The following is a 15,327-nucleotide window of genomic DNA, read 5'->3' as shown; positions in this document are numbered from 1 at the left end:
AACAGATAAATGTGTTTCATCAGGATTTACATAATTTTAGATGCTTTTCAGTAATTCAGAGTTTTCTGAGTTGTTTTGCTTATAGTTCATTTAGGTTTTATAGCTTCACATTTTCATAAAATGAAAACAGTTCTTTTGTGCTCATTAGAAATTCAAGCTGCATATCATAAACTATACATTTTGTATTTTGTGTACCCTTTTGTACCCTTTAAAACCATGTCTATATAAAGTTTTTCAATTAAAAGAACTTTTTAAAACTTGTTGAATGAAATGGTCCTGTGCTTTTTGCCTAACTCTTTTTTCCCCCCACTCTTAATTATTAGGGGGACTTAGGAGCCATTGATGAAAAATACGATGTGGCTATATCATCCTGTTGTCATGCATTAGACTACATTGTTGTTGATTCTATTGATACAGCCCAAGAATGTGTAAATTTCCTTAAAAGACAAAATATTGGAGTTGCAACCTTTATAGGTTTAGATAAGGTGGGTATTCATAATAACCTACCTATAATTGAATTTTTAAGTGCTAAGTGTTTTTTTCACTTTGGATTCTAGCTTTTTCTTTATGGTTACTCAGTGAACACCTGATGGGTTTTGAGGATTGTTTTATGTTCTGAGGTTATATGATTATAAAAACTTGTTTGACATATTGCAGTGCCTCCATTAAAGAAATGTACATCCCAGAGTTAAAAGGAAACCTTTATTGAGATAATTTATCTACAATAAAATTTATCATTTTAGGGTGGGTGTGATGGCTTATGCCTTTAATCCCAGCACTTTGGGAGACCAAGGCAGGCAGATCACGAGGTCAGGAGTTTGAAACCAGCCTGGCCACATGGCAAAACCCCATCTCTACTAAAAATACAAAAATTAGCTAGGCATGGTGGTGAGCACCTGTAATCTCAGCTACTCGGGAGGCTGAGGCAGGAGAATTGCCTAAACCTGGGAGGTAGAGGTTGCAGTGAACCTAGATTGCGCCACTGTACTCCAGTCTGGGTGACAGACTCAAAAAAAAAAAAAAAAAAAAAATCATTTTAAAGTATGCAGTTTGGTGGGTATTAGTATATTCACAGTGTTGTTCACCATGACCACTATCTGATTCCAGGATATTTTCTATCACTCCAGAAAGAAACCCCATATACAGTAACAGTCACTCCCTATACCCCTTCACCTCCTCCAAACACTAATTGCTTTTTTGTCTCTAGATTTATCTACATATAAATGGAATCATATGATATATGACCTTCTTATACAGCTACATTTACTTAGCAAGTTTTCAGGTTCATCTGTGTTGTAGCATGTATCAGTACTTCGTTCCCTTTTATTGCCAAATGGTATCTGTTACATCATTTTGTATAACCGTTTGTCAGTTGATGGACACTTGTGTTTTCACTTTCTGGCTGCTTTGGCAATACTTCTGCTATGAACGTTTGTGTACAAGTTTTTGAATGAACATGTATTATCAGTTCTCTTGGGTATATACCTAGGATAGAACTGTTGGGTCATACAGTAATTCTATGTTTAACTTTTTGAAGAACTGTCAAACTGTTTCCACAGTGGATGTACCATTTCCCACAAGCATGTGTAAGGGTTCCAGTTTCTTTACATCCTCGTTAACACTTGTTATGGTACATCTTTTTGATTATAATCATCTCAGTGAATATGAAGTGGGATCTCATGGTTTTGATTAGGATTTTCCTGATGACTTATGGTAGTGAAAGTCCTTTTATGTCCTTGGCCATTTTTATCTTCCTTGGAGAAATGTTTGTTCAAATCCTTTGCCCGTTTTTTAATTGGTTTCTCTGTTGAATTGTAGGATTTCTTTATTCTGAATACAAATCTCTTGTGAGATATGATTTACAGATATTTTACCCCATTCCTTGGATTGTGTTTTTACTTTCTTGATGGTATCCTTTGAGGCACAATTTATCTTTTTTTCCTTTGGTTGCTTGTGTTTTGGGTATTATACCCAAGAAACACGGCCTAATCCAAGGTCACGGTGATTGACCTCCTTTGTTTTCTTCTAAGAGTTCTGTAGTTTTAGCTTTATATTTAGGTTTTAATCTATTTTGAGTTAATTTTTCACGTGATATAGAGTAGGGATCAAACTACTCTTTCCATGCAGCTATCCAGTTATTCCAGCACCATTTGTTGAAAAGATTCTTTACCCCATTGAATTTTCTTGGCATCCTTGTTGAAACCACCCAGCCATTAATGTAAAGGTTTATCTCTGGGCTTTCAATTGTATTACTTGTGCTGGTATAGCACACTGTCGTGATTATTACAGCATTATAGTGAGTTTTAAAATCAGGAAGCCTGAGTCCTCTAATTTTGTTCTTTATCATATTGACTGTTCTGGGTCCCCAGAATTTGTATATATGAATTTTAAGATCCAGATGGTCAATTACTGCCACAAAAAAAAGGCGAGGAAGTAACTGGGATTTTGATACAGGTTGTATTGAATTTGTAGATCAGTTCAGATAGTATTGCCATCTTAACAATATTAAATCTTTAGATCCACAAACATGGAATGTCTTCCATTTATTTAGGTCTAATTTTATAACCTTTTGTGTACAATTCTTGTTTCTTCTGTTAAATTTATTCCTATGGGTTTTCTGAGTTTTCTTTTTTGTTACTGTGTTTTTTTTTGTTTGTTTTTTTTTCACTTGTAGATGGCTGTATGGGCGAAAAAGATGACCAAAATTCAAACTCCTGAAAATACTCCTCGTTTATTTGATTTAGTGAAAGTAAAAGATGAGAAAATTCGCCAGGCTTTTTATTTTGCTTTACGAGATACCTTAGTAGCTGACAACTTGGATCAAGCCACAAGAGTAGCGTATCAAAAAGATAGAAGGTGGAGAGTGGTAACTTTACAGGGACAAATCATAGAACAGTCAGGTAATAGTGTTTTTGTTTCTTTGGTTTTTGTTTTTTTTTCTGCCAGCATTGACTTTAATCTTGTTGGGGAGACATCTAAAACTGACTTCTCGCCCCTATTTTTCAGGTACAATGACTGGCGGTGGAAGCAAAGTAATGAAAGGAAGAATGGGTTCCTCACTTGTCACTGAAATCTCTGAAGAAGAGGTCAGCATATCTGAAATTGTAGCCAGACTTTTTTTTTTTTTAAATAGCTTTACTGAAGTGCATACATACTACAAAATTTGGCCATTTTAAGTATGGTGTACTCAAACTTTAATAGACTGAATTTTCTGTAAATGACTAGGGGTTTTTTATGTAAAACCCTTTAAAGTTTTAGAAAACAAAATATTAATTAGAAACTATATGCTCAAAATTTTTTAATTAGTACATTTGGATCATACAGATATTCCATAACTAACATAATTATTTCTGTTTTACGTTTAACTTATTGGGGTTTTTTTGCATTATTGCAGTATTACGTATTTTTTTGTTTCAAAATAATTATAAGCAGAGCAAAGACTTCTTGATGCAAATCTCAACTTTACTTCAAAGTATTTTATACTTTTTTCCTTCTCAAAAACATGTTGATAGCCTGAATACCTTTTCCCAAAGTGTTGTGCTTTGATTTTTTCCTCCCATATTTTGAAAATACGGGTTTATATCCTTTCACTTAAGTATTTGAATGCTGTACCTTCACTGAAGTAATAGGTGACTGTACAACACTTAGTTACCTTTCCATCTTATTATTTGATCAAGAAATTACTTGACCATCTCCTGAACTTTAAGATTGGGATTGGAACGGGTGGTTTGATTTTGTTCTAGTCTTTAAAATCAGAAGTTTTAGACCGGGCATGGTGGCTCACACCTGTAATCCCAGCACTTTGGGAGGCCAAGGCAGTCGGATCACAAGGTCAGGAGTTCAAGACCAGCCTGGCCAACATAGTGAAATCCTGTCACTACTAAAAATAAAAAAATTAGCTGGGTGTGGTGGCACGCACCAGTAGTCCCAGCTACTCGGGAGGCTGAGGCAGGAGAATCACTTGAACCTAGGAGGCGGAGGTTGCAGTGAACTAAGACCACCATTGCACTCCAGCCTGAGCGACAGAAGTTTTAGTTTTCTTCGTAAGTTGACTTTTCTGTCAATCTGAAATGGCTCTTAGAGAAAACTTTTTTTAATAGCTTTTAAAACTTTCTTTGTAGGTAAACAAAATGGAATCACAGTTGCAAAACGACTCTAAAAAAGCAATGCAAATCCAAGAACAGAAAGTACAACTTGAAGAAAGAGTAGTTAAGTTACGGCATAGTGAACGAGAAATGAGGAACACGCTAGAAAAATTTACTGCAAGCATCCAGGTATGTGCATGTGTGTGTGTACTGAAACTATTTGGGATTCAGCAGGAATTTATCAGAACCATTTTGCTGTTTGCTTACAATTTATAAAATATATAAGGGAGGGAGGATCTATAGGCAGATGTAACTCTTGATGATTTTGTTTCACTGAATACTAATAGATAATGCCCTGTCACAATGTTGCCCCAACCACAGCTATTCCTGTTTTCCATTTGTACTCCATAGAAACATTACTTTCCTTAACAACTATATGGCCCTTTATTTTTATTCTTTTCAAAGTGGAATTTTTTTTAATTATGAAAAAGCAATGCACTCCCACTTCTTTTTTTAAGTTTTCAGAAAATACCCAAATGATCACCTTCAATTTTGACGCATGTTCTTTCAACTTTAATACCGTTTGCATGTAATATAGTTATATATGTGGTAGATATGTATATATAAAGTGTGCATATGGTTTTTTTAATGTCATACTAACTTTTCTTAATAAAATATGGTTTTCTTCTCAAGCCAGTATAAATGTACTTTGTTTTAAATTGCTTTAGAGCATTTTGTTTATACCATAATTGACAATTTTTTGTGTGTGTATTATGTACACGGCTATGTTAAAAAAAAAATCCTTGTAGGTATACCTTGATTGATTCAGTTATTTCCTTAGATTTCAAAAATTACAAGTATTAGACCATATGTGTACAATGTTTAAGGCATTTGTTGCATAATGCCAGATTGTTTTCAAAAGTTATAATTTATGCACTACTAACAGCATATTCAAATAATTATTTTTCCAAGTCTTTGAACACTAGGGTGGTCTAAATAAGTTTGCTATCTTGTAAACAGAAATGTGGCATTTTAACTTGTCTTTATAATGAGCTTACACATTTTGTTTTTGTTGGCCATTTTCATTTTTTATATGAGTGGCGCATGTCTTCCCTTTTTCTATTAGTGTGTATCTTGAAGATTTTAAGTGCCCTTTTTAAAAATTAACAATGTTTACAGCAAATGTTAAAATATTGACCTTAAATGTTAAAACTTTTTTGTAGCGTTTAATAGAGCAAGAAGAATATTTGAATGTCCAAGTTAAGGAACTTGAAGCCAATGTACTTGCTACAGCCCCTGACAAAGAAAAGCAGAAATTGCTAGAAGAAAACGTTAGTGTTTTCAAAACAGGTATGTTTAAAGATAGACCTTTTTTTGAAAACAGAAACAGGTTTTTAAAGCTTGCAATATTTAAGAAGCAGTGGAATAATAATAGAAGCTAAGTATATGCAAGTCATTGCACTCGTTTATGCTGTTATAAAGTAAGTGCTGTTAAGTCTTATTTGACAAATAAGGAAACTGAGGCACAGTGGTGTGTGTGTGTGTGTATACATATATAATTTGCGTAAGGTCACACAGTACGTGGTGGTATAGGAATAGGTGATATAGTCTGATTTTTGAGCCCACGTTTTTAATGTCATACTTTGTATACTTTGGCCCTAATCATTCCAAAACCCCTTCAAGATCGTGGTTATAGATTTAGAAAAACTAAATCACTTAAATAACACAAGGAATAAGTGGTATGCACTCAAAGAAAAACAATGTATAGTTGTATTTTTTTTTCTTTCATAACTTCTTGTGCACATATAGACGTGTAAATGTTCTACCAAAATAGAATCTTTAGGCAGGAAAAGGAATTCATAGGCAGAATTGGCTCTGTAGCCTTAATTGAAATCCCCTGATCACGCACTTGAGCAGCTGTGCTTCTCTTTCCATGCTGGCTTCAATCAAACATAGATGTGCATCTTACTGAGAGAAGGGATGGTGAATTATGGCACAGTCCCGTTCCAGGTTTACACAGTCTTAGCTAGTGACTCCAGCAAACACAGCAAGCTTCATTTTTATTCTTAAGACAGATCCCTGTTAGTTTGCTTCGTGAGCCAAGGAAGACAAATACTGATTAACCATCCCAAAAAACTAATGAGAGTGGAGTTGGAGCAGTTATTGAACTGCTCCAAAAATGGGATTTTCTTCCCAAAGAAAAAAATTTTTAAATGTTGACACATTTCCACAATGCATATCAAATGTTCATTTATACTCATATTAATTTGTGTATGCGTCTGTGTCTATCTGCATTTCTAATATTCAGGCCCGCACTTAAATAGTACCTGCTACTGACCAGGCTTTGTTTTAGCTTCTATTGATAGAGCAGTAAACAAAAATAAAGTCTCTTTCCAGGGAGCACACATGTAAGATGGCACATATTTAAGTGGAGGCCCAAAGAAAGTGGGAGTGCTAACCTGTGTATGTTTGAGAGAAAAGCATTCCAAGAAGAACATAAAGGAGCAAATACAAAGGCTGAAGCAGGAGTATGCTGGGAACACAAGCCATTGTGGCTGGAATAAAGGACGGAGGAACCCAGATTCTCTGGGGCCTTCAACCACACTGCACTTTCCCTACAAGCACCCACAACAATGGCTCTGATGGTACCTAACGGTCAGTTGAGAAGCCAAAATGTTTATCTGTGCTATTAATGGCAACATTTTCATGGAGAGACCGCAAGACTCTGTATGTGTTTCATACTTATTTGTAAAGGAATTCTTGACTTTATTAGGAGCTCTGTATACCTCCTCTCATAGAAATGCCATATATTATCAGGAGACTCTGTTAATATCATGTGGAGGACCCATTCGTGCAAGCATATCTTTAAGATTAAATATTTTCTTTTCAACTCTTGAACATATTCATATTTTTAAATAAAGGCTACAGTAAATCATTATATCTAAATCTGTGCAAACATTTTATATTTAAGATAAATTGGACTGCGCATCATGGCTCACACCTGTAATCCCAGCACTTGGGGAGGCCGAGGCGGGCGTATCACTCGAGGTCAGGAGTTTGAGACCAGCCTGGCCAACATGGTGAAACCCTGTCTCTTCTAAAAACACACACACACACAAAAGCAGGGTGTGGTGGCACACGCTTATAATACCAGGTACATGGCAAGCTGAACCAGGAGAATGGCTTGAACCTGGGAGGTGGAGGTTGCAGTGAGCTGCGATTGCACCACTGCACTCCAGCCTGAGCCATAGAGCGAGACTTCGTCTCAAAAATAAATAAATAGTTAAATATAGAATAGTGATGTCAAGAATTTTCGGCTATATGTGCCACAGCTTTTCTAATTCTAATAGACATACTGCTATAGGTATTAAGAAATGCACTGCAGGTACTTGAAAACAAGAAAGTGCTCTGTAGAATTTCTTTTTGAAAGGAGATTCAGGGATAGAAGCCTTCTCAACTGCATGCCTGAGGTATCCCCCAATCATCATGAGTGGTGCTGATGGCTCCCACAGCAACTGGTGCTCTACCCTATAAGCGAGCCAAGCACACAGGCAGCCTATTAGAATTTCAGCCACAAAGAACAGTATTACTATGAACAAGTTAATCCTGTCAACAAATGTAACTTAGACCTGAAAGAAGTAATTACTAGTGTTAGCAATATGTAGGACTTTTAAATGTATATGTTTAATATTCTTAGGAAAGTAAGGAGCCATCCATAAGCCACCCCAAAAAAGTGGTGGGAGTTTTTGTTTTTTTTAGAGCCAAATGGTAATTTCAGATATTTGAGAAATAGAGATACTGGAATTAAACTCAATAGATGGGCTAAAAGATCAGGCTAAAGAATTATCTGATAACATAGTACAAAAAGATAAAGAAGCAGGAAGTTAAGAGATTTGGGAGCTCTTGAAATTCCAACATCTGCCTAACAGGAGAGCAAAGACGAAGGAAGCAGTAGTTATATCTGTCCAATCTTTGTCTCAGCAAATCCTACTTCCCTCTTCCTGTGCCTAATACCCATACACCCACAGGAGCTTTATGGGAATCTCCACCAGTTATCTCAGCATTTTTTATTGCCTTTCTGTATTCTTGATAGCTTGAATTTCCCATCTTTTTGCTACCTTTTCATTCTTCCTGTATTGTATAGTGATTCAGATTCAAGTGTGGAGAACAGAATTCAGTATGGCTAGCATAAATAGGATATGTGTGGTGGGTGGGTGTGGTGGGGGAGGGACAGGGTAATACAGTGTTTACAGAGTCACTGGGATGTCTAAAGAGAGTTTCTAGATTTAACATTTCAAGAATAATTTCCAGAGCTGCTCTACAGAACCATTAAAGAAGCTACTGCCTCCTCCACATTTGGAAAGCAATCTCTCAAATTTGGAAGATGCCACTACAACTGCCAACAGTAGCAGTACATTTACATTGTACCTACTATAATCCATACCATCAAAGTCAGTGCCACTGCCTGTTAATATTCACAACGCTATTGACTGGACAGCAGAACCTGTAACTTCATTATAGAAAATCCAGACTTCTGTGTGACTGCTTGCCAGAAGAAACATGTCCAATTTGTTTATGCCTTCCAAATTATGCAAGTACTTTTGATTGAATTGACCTAAATTACCTCTAAACCCTAGCTACAGGGGAATCTGGGAAATGTTAACTTTTACTCTTCGTTGTCACAGGAAGAAATGCTAATTCATCTTATATCCTCCACTTTGTTTTAATGTGGAGAACTACGAAGTTATGTTAGCAGAAGAAAATAACCACAGTTACTTCACTGTGGGCAAGATAATATTGAGTTAGGCACATAGTGTGTATCTAAGGCTAAAAATCATTAGGAACTCAGTAGTCAAGGAAATGCCCTAAGAAAAAGTTGTAAAGATACTTTAAAAGAAGCCGAGAACATGAAGCCATTAAGAAATGGTGTGTGTACAGCTGAGTTAAGAGTGTTTAACCTTGTATATTTTTATAACACCATTTGTTTTGATACAGGAAATCGTTTTTTTAAGGTGCTTTTTCCCATGTGCCTAAAATTTGTTTTAATGCCTCATGTTAAGTCATAGCAACTGAAGAAATGTACATCTAACAAATGATGTTCATTAACATAGAAACACAAATTAGATTTTTTATTTTTTAATTTCAGAATATGATGCTGTGGCTGAGAAAGCTGGTAAAGTAGAAGCTGAGGTTAAACGCTTACACAATATCATCGTAGAAATCAATAATCATAAACTCAAGGCCCAACAAGACAAACTTGATAAAATAAATAAGCAATTAGATGAATGTGCTTCTGCTATTACTAAAGCCCAAGTAGCAATCAAGACTGCTGACAGGTGGAGTATGCATGTTACCCTAACCTGTTTTCCCTTTCCCCACCTTCACATTGGAAAGGGGGTTACTATGTAATGTTCCATAAAATGTTTGTCTTACTGTTAACTTATTGAACCTGTCTGACACATTACCTAATAGGACTTTCATGATGGAAAACCTATAATGAACATTTATCCTATGGCCAATTAAAAAGGCTGGTAAACAGGTATGCCATAGGAAAGTACAGGTAGACTGGAACCCCCCAGTTGTTGTGAGAGCATAGAAATCAGTTTTGTTTCTCTGGGCTCGGGGAGGGAGTAGTTGGTCCTTAATTTAAATAGATATAGGTCTTAAAAGAATAAGTAAAAGAGGTAAAAATGGGATCACTTAGCAAAATTCTCTTGGTAACTTACATTTTATTTTATATTTTTATTTTTTGATACAGAGTCTTGCTCTGTAGCCCAGGTTGGAGTGCAGTGGCACAGTCAGGGCTCACGGCAGCCTCAATCTCCCAGGCTCAGGCAGTCCTCCCAACTCAACCTCCTGAGTAGCTGGGACTACAGGAATGCGCCATAACACCCAGCTAATTTTTGTATTTTTTTGTAGAGACAGAGTTTTGCCGTGTTTCCCAGCTAATTTTTGTATTTTTTTTTGTAGAGACAGAGTTTTGCCATGTTTCCCAGGCAGGTCTTGAACTCCTAGGCTGAAGCAATCCTCTTGCCTTGGCCACCCAAAGTGCTGAGATTACGGGCATGAGCCACTGCACCCAGCCACCTTGAATTTGTAAATACCTAAAAGATTTCATTGTCCTTACAAAAAAAAGGTTTATCTACTTCTAGATCATTCATTCAGTCAGTCATTCATTCATTCATTCATGAGACAGTCTCGCTCTGCCATCCAGATTGGAGTGCAGTGGCACGATCTCGGCTCACTGCAACCTCCGCCTCCCAGGTTCAAGCGATTCTCCTGCCTCAGCCTCCCAAGTAGCTGGGATTACAGGTACACGCTACCAGGCCCAGCTAATGTTTGTATTTTTAGTAGAGACAGGGCTTCACCATGTTGGTCAGGCTGGTCCTGTACTCCTGACCTCATGGTCTGCCTGCCTCGGCCTCCCAAAGTGCTGGGATTGCAGGCATGAGCCGCCGTGCCCGGCCTTAGTTTGTTTAGAGTATTTATTGAAGTATGTCTAAAATAAAGCTAGATATGTATATAAAATATTGAAATTTAAATAACCATTTCTTTTTTTAGAAAAAATTCTAACAAATTGATTGCATATTGATTATCTGGTTAAATTAATCCAGAGTGTTTTGCTCAGAGATAAGGAGGTAATAAGGGAGAAGTGGTGCCTTGCTTTTTTGGAAGTACTTGTTGCATTGTCTTGAACTGGTAAGCATTTGAAGGTACAACTTTATGGGTGTAGAGATTTAAGAATCTCTGATGAGAAAATGACACTTTGATAATCTAATGGACAGTGTTGCATCAATCTAAAGTTAGATGATACAAGCAGCTTATATTGTATATTTTTAATTAAAAATATACAACTCATCCCACAAGTGTTTGTATAAACCTACAAAAACCGATTTAAGGATGGTTTAGAAAATCATAAACTTAAAAATCTATGAATACTAAAAATGTCACATTAAATCTCATTAAAAGTTCTTTAGTAGGTTTTCAGAAACAATAACAAATCATGTTACCGCATTTTTGATGCATCATTTTGCTTCTTTAGAAACCTTCAAAAGGCACAAGACTCTGTCTTGCGTACAGAGAAAGAAATAAAAGATACTGAGAAAGAGGTGGATGACCTAACAGCAGAGCTGAAAAGTCTTGAGGACAAAGCAGCAGAGGTCATAAAGAATACAAATGCTGCAGAGGTAAGAGTTGCTTTCTATTAAGAGGAGATGGGATGATACTGGAACCAATTTAAAGAGCTGGATATGTGACAATGCCTAGAATGTAGTAAGCACTCATAGATTTAAAGTTTTATAACTATCAATTTGTAATTGTACAATAAGAGAATACTGTAATTTGTGAATTTAAATGCTTATATTATTTTTAAATGGAAGGAGCAAGGAGAGATTGGTAATTCCTTCATCTTTGTAATGTGAAAATGATGGCTCTGTTTGGGAAGATTCTATCTAGCAGTTCTTTTCGGTGTTTAGGAATCCTTACCAGAGATCCAGAAAGAACATCGCAATCTGCTTCAAGAATTAAAAGTTATTCAAGAAAATGAACATGCTCTTCAAAAAGATGCACTTAGTATTAAGTTGAAACTTGAACAAATAGATGGTCACATCGCTGAACATAATTCTAAAATAAAATATTGGCACAAAGAGGTGAGATTGTTACCATTTAGTTTAATTTTTAACGTATTCTTTATGAAAAAAGTGGGTTTGGGGAGGATTGTTTTGGGGGATTGGGGTTCTTAAATTTTGTTTGTGAGCTACATTGTGATTTTTAATTCTGTGATCACGTCTCAGGTTTATGGGGACATACTGTTATAGACAGAAAAGTCTAAGTAATGGTTAGAATTAGACAACTACCCTTTCACCATAAGGCTGATCTGGACATTTAAGAAAAGATTACATGAACACTTTTGAGTGTTACAACTATTTTCCTTGAAGTCCTTTGAAAAATAATTGATACACAAATCAGTCACAACTCCTGTTTTCATAACTGTGTAATTTGTCATACTATTTTTTTAAAACAATGAATTGTGATATTATGCCTTCTCTAACTCTCCCCTAAATTGAACTTTTAGATTTCAAAAATATCACTGCATCCTATAGAAGATAATCCTATTGAAGAGATTTCAGTTCTAAGCCCAGAGGATCTTGAAGCAATCAAGAATCCAGATTCTATAACAAATCAAATTGCACTTTTGGAAGCCCGGTGTCATGAAATGAAACCAAACCTCGGTGCCATTGCAGAGTATAAAAAGAAGGTATGAAGGAACTGTTTATGTATACTAGTTGAAATTCTTTTCAGTCCTTAGCCTAAATTCTGACCTTTAGTTTTGTATAATTAATGCTGTCGGCCAGGCGGGGTGGATCACGAGATCAGGAGTTTGAGACCAGCGAGGCCAACATAGTGAAACCCCATCTCTGTTAAAGATACAAAAAAGTAGCGGGGCGTGGTGGCACGTGCCTGTAATCCCAGCTACTTGGGAGGCTGAGGCAGGAGAATCGCTTGAACCTGGGAGGCGGAGGTTGCAGTGAGCCAAGATCACGTCATTGAACTCCAGTCCAGCCGGGGCGTCAGGGCGAGACTACGTCTCAAAACAAAATAATAATAATTAACAGTGCTAATTATATCAAATTTATCTGAATAGATTTTTCCTATCATAATCTTTTCACAGGAAGAATTGTATTTGCAACGGGTAGCAGAATTGGACAAAATTACTTATGAAAGAGACAATTTTAGACAGGCATATGAAGATCTTCGGAAACAAAGGCTTAATGAATTTATGGCCGGTTTTTATATGATAACAAATAAATTAAAGGAAAATTACCAAATGCTTACTTTGGGAGGGGACGCTGAACTGGAGCTTGTAGACAGCTTGGATCCTTTCTCTGAAGGAATCATGTTCAGGTGTGTAATTATGCTGAGTTTATAATACCACTGTTAACCTTTTTCTGCATATTCTCCAAACTCAATTTACTAGTAAATATTAATTTGCTTACATGCTATTTATGCTTGCAGTTTACAGGGGCAGCCCGCCAGTATTTACAAAATATTTGTCTAGTTCATCTTTTCTTAAATTTTCAAGGCATTTTTAACATCAGGAATGAGAAACTGTATTTGTTAAGGAGAAAGAATCGCAAGAAGTGTAATACTTAGCTTGCTCTTTAAATCTTAAAATTTTGGTAGGTGTTTCTATGTATTCATCTTCCAATAACGTTTTTATAAAATAACAGAAGAGTTCGTATTTGTGAAAAGTAAATTACAGATTCCTAAGAGAAAGACAGTAGAAGTCAATTATGGAAAACAAATCACAAGGTCTTAACTTTAGCTTTACAAGTAATTTGACTATGATTTTCTTAATCATCAGTGTTCGACCACCTAAGAAAAGTTGGAAAAAGATCTTCAACCTTTCAGGAGGAGAGAAAACACTCAGTTCATTGGCTTTAGTATTTGCTCTTCACCACTACAAGCCCACTCCCCTTTACTTCATGGATGAGATTGATGCAGCCCTTGATTTTAAAAATGTGTCCATTGTTGCATTTTATATATATGTAAGTAATCATTTCGGGATTTTCATTCCAGAAACTTAGGGGTATCCTAAACACTGCACGTGGAATTATTCATTTCTTACTATTGAGCTTTTTCTTTATTGTCTAACTCCATCTCCTCTGGTATCAGTGGAGACCAAATTATTTTTTATTTGAACCAAATACTTCCATTTTGGAGGAATAAAATATAAATTTAAAAATGCAAATTAGCAGAATCACAGCTAGAATCCTAGGTCATCTTCCTAGATCTTTTCCATTAGAAGTCAAAATAACCAAATTCCTTTCACACTGAAATACGGTTATGAATTATTCCTGCCATCATTCCTTTACATGTTATCCATGCAGTGTTTATTGTCCAAAAAATATTTGAGGTTACCTGTTTGTGTGATTTACCTGTTATTACTTAATGTTTGACTTTTCTTTCTTTCTCTTTAGGAACAAACAAAAAATGCACAGTTCATAATAATTTCTCTTCGAAATAATATGTTTGAGATTTCGGATAGACTTATTGGAATTTACAAGACATACAACATAACAAAAAGTGTTGCTGTAAATCCAAAAGAAATTGCATCTAAGGGACTTTGTTGAACTTGTTTATACTGAAGATTCTTCAAGTTGATTCAGTGTATTACTGATTTTTTTCTATTTGTAAAGGATTATGAGTTGTATAAAATACTCCTTAAACTAGATCATGAAACTGGTTTCTATTTTATGCAGTTACGTCTAATAAAATATTCTCTATAATTGCTTCTAGATTACAAAAATATGACATTCTTTTAAGTAGCAGACTATCAAGAAAAATTAGATACCTGGAGGGTCAGGTAACTTGCCAAAGTAAAAAGTATGTTAGTTGAGGCAAAGTCCTGAACTAGGTTGTGCTATCAAGGCTCAGCATACCTTCGTGGGCCTTTGATTTACCTATACTGGAAACGTCTGCCAACTAATCTTGGCTAGATTCTTTAAGGCATTCCACTTAGCTTGCCAGTTTAGACAATCACCACAGTTATTAACCAAATACTAGGAACTTATTTTTGTAAACCAGTCATTCTGAATTATAGTGATGAGAATTTAAATATACGCTTTTCTAGAATTTGATGTTTGACCATTTATGACTTAATTACAAGAGAGCCAGTAAATTAAGACAGTGTCTCAACAAGCCTAGGCTATCTTGTAAGTTGAAAAATATCCCACTGTAGTTGCTTCATGAGTATGAAGATGGCCCCTGACTTACACTGGTTCCATTTACAAATTTTCAACTTTATGATACATTTATCAGGGTACTAAATGCATTTCAACTTGGTAGTTTCAACTTGATAGGTTTACCAGGATGTAGCCCCACTCTTGAGGAGCATCTGTATTTGGGGGTTACTTTAGTAATAAATGGTTAGTAAGGTATCTTGAGTAATGTTTGCCTATAAAATTGTCAGGGTATTTTTATACTATTGGTTCAAGAATGTTTAATGCTACTGGACATAAGTTGGCAACCACTTGGTTTTTGGAAGGAATTTCGATATTGAATTAGAAGTCTGCCCTAGCTATTAAATTTCTGGGTATCTATCCTAAGGAATCAAGAGTTAATTCTTTCTTCAGTGGGCTATTGTTTTAGATATTTAAGAAATCCAACAGTTTGTATCATAATGTAACTGTAAAAATGTAAACGCATTATTAGCATGGACTTTTAAATAAAGCAAGATCTG

The 15,327-nt window shown here is 35.7% G+C and overlaps 1 protein-coding gene across 3 annotated transcripts in view; it reads left to right on the top strand.

Annotated features, from left to right (window-relative positions):
* Window positions 1-15,318, top strand: part of SMC4 (structural maintenance of chromosomes 4) — a 36,652-nt gene extending 21,334 nt beyond the window's left edge. For all 3 annotated transcript variants that reach the window (XM_023223345.1, XM_023223344.2, XM_023223346.2), the window contains 12 exons: window positions 324-485; window positions 2,675-2,900; window positions 3,007-3,086; window positions 4,122-4,274; window positions 5,309-5,435; window positions 9,232-9,421; window positions 11,128-11,272; window positions 11,561-11,734; window positions 12,160-12,342; window positions 12,757-12,989; window positions 13,450-13,633; window positions 14,066-15,318. In XM_023223345.1, the coding sequence (XP_023079113.1) occupies window positions 324-485; window positions 2,675-2,900; window positions 3,007-3,086; window positions 4,122-4,274; window positions 5,309-5,435; window positions 9,232-9,421; window positions 11,128-11,272; window positions 11,561-11,734; window positions 12,160-12,342; window positions 12,757-12,989; window positions 13,450-13,633; window positions 14,066-14,218 (2,010 nt within the window). In that variant the 3' untranslated portion in view covers window positions 14,219-15,318. The remainder of the gene's footprint in view (window positions 1-323; window positions 486-2,674; window positions 2,901-3,006; window positions 3,087-4,121; window positions 4,275-5,308; window positions 5,436-9,231; window positions 9,422-11,127; window positions 11,273-11,560; window positions 11,735-12,159; window positions 12,343-12,756; window positions 12,990-13,449; window positions 13,634-14,065) is intronic.
* Window positions 15,319-15,327: the final 9 nt, after the last annotated feature.

The sequence above is a fragment of the Piliocolobus tephrosceles genome, chromosome 2 (genome assembly GCF_002776525.5).
Source record: "Piliocolobus tephrosceles isolate RC106 chromosome 2, ASM277652v3, whole genome shotgun sequence".
NCBI lineage: Eukaryota > Metazoa > Chordata > Mammalia > Primates > Cercopithecidae > Piliocolobus > Piliocolobus tephrosceles.
The sequence above is the reverse complement of the archived record's forward strand: the minus strand, read 5'-3'. Positions and strand labels throughout refer to the sequence as shown.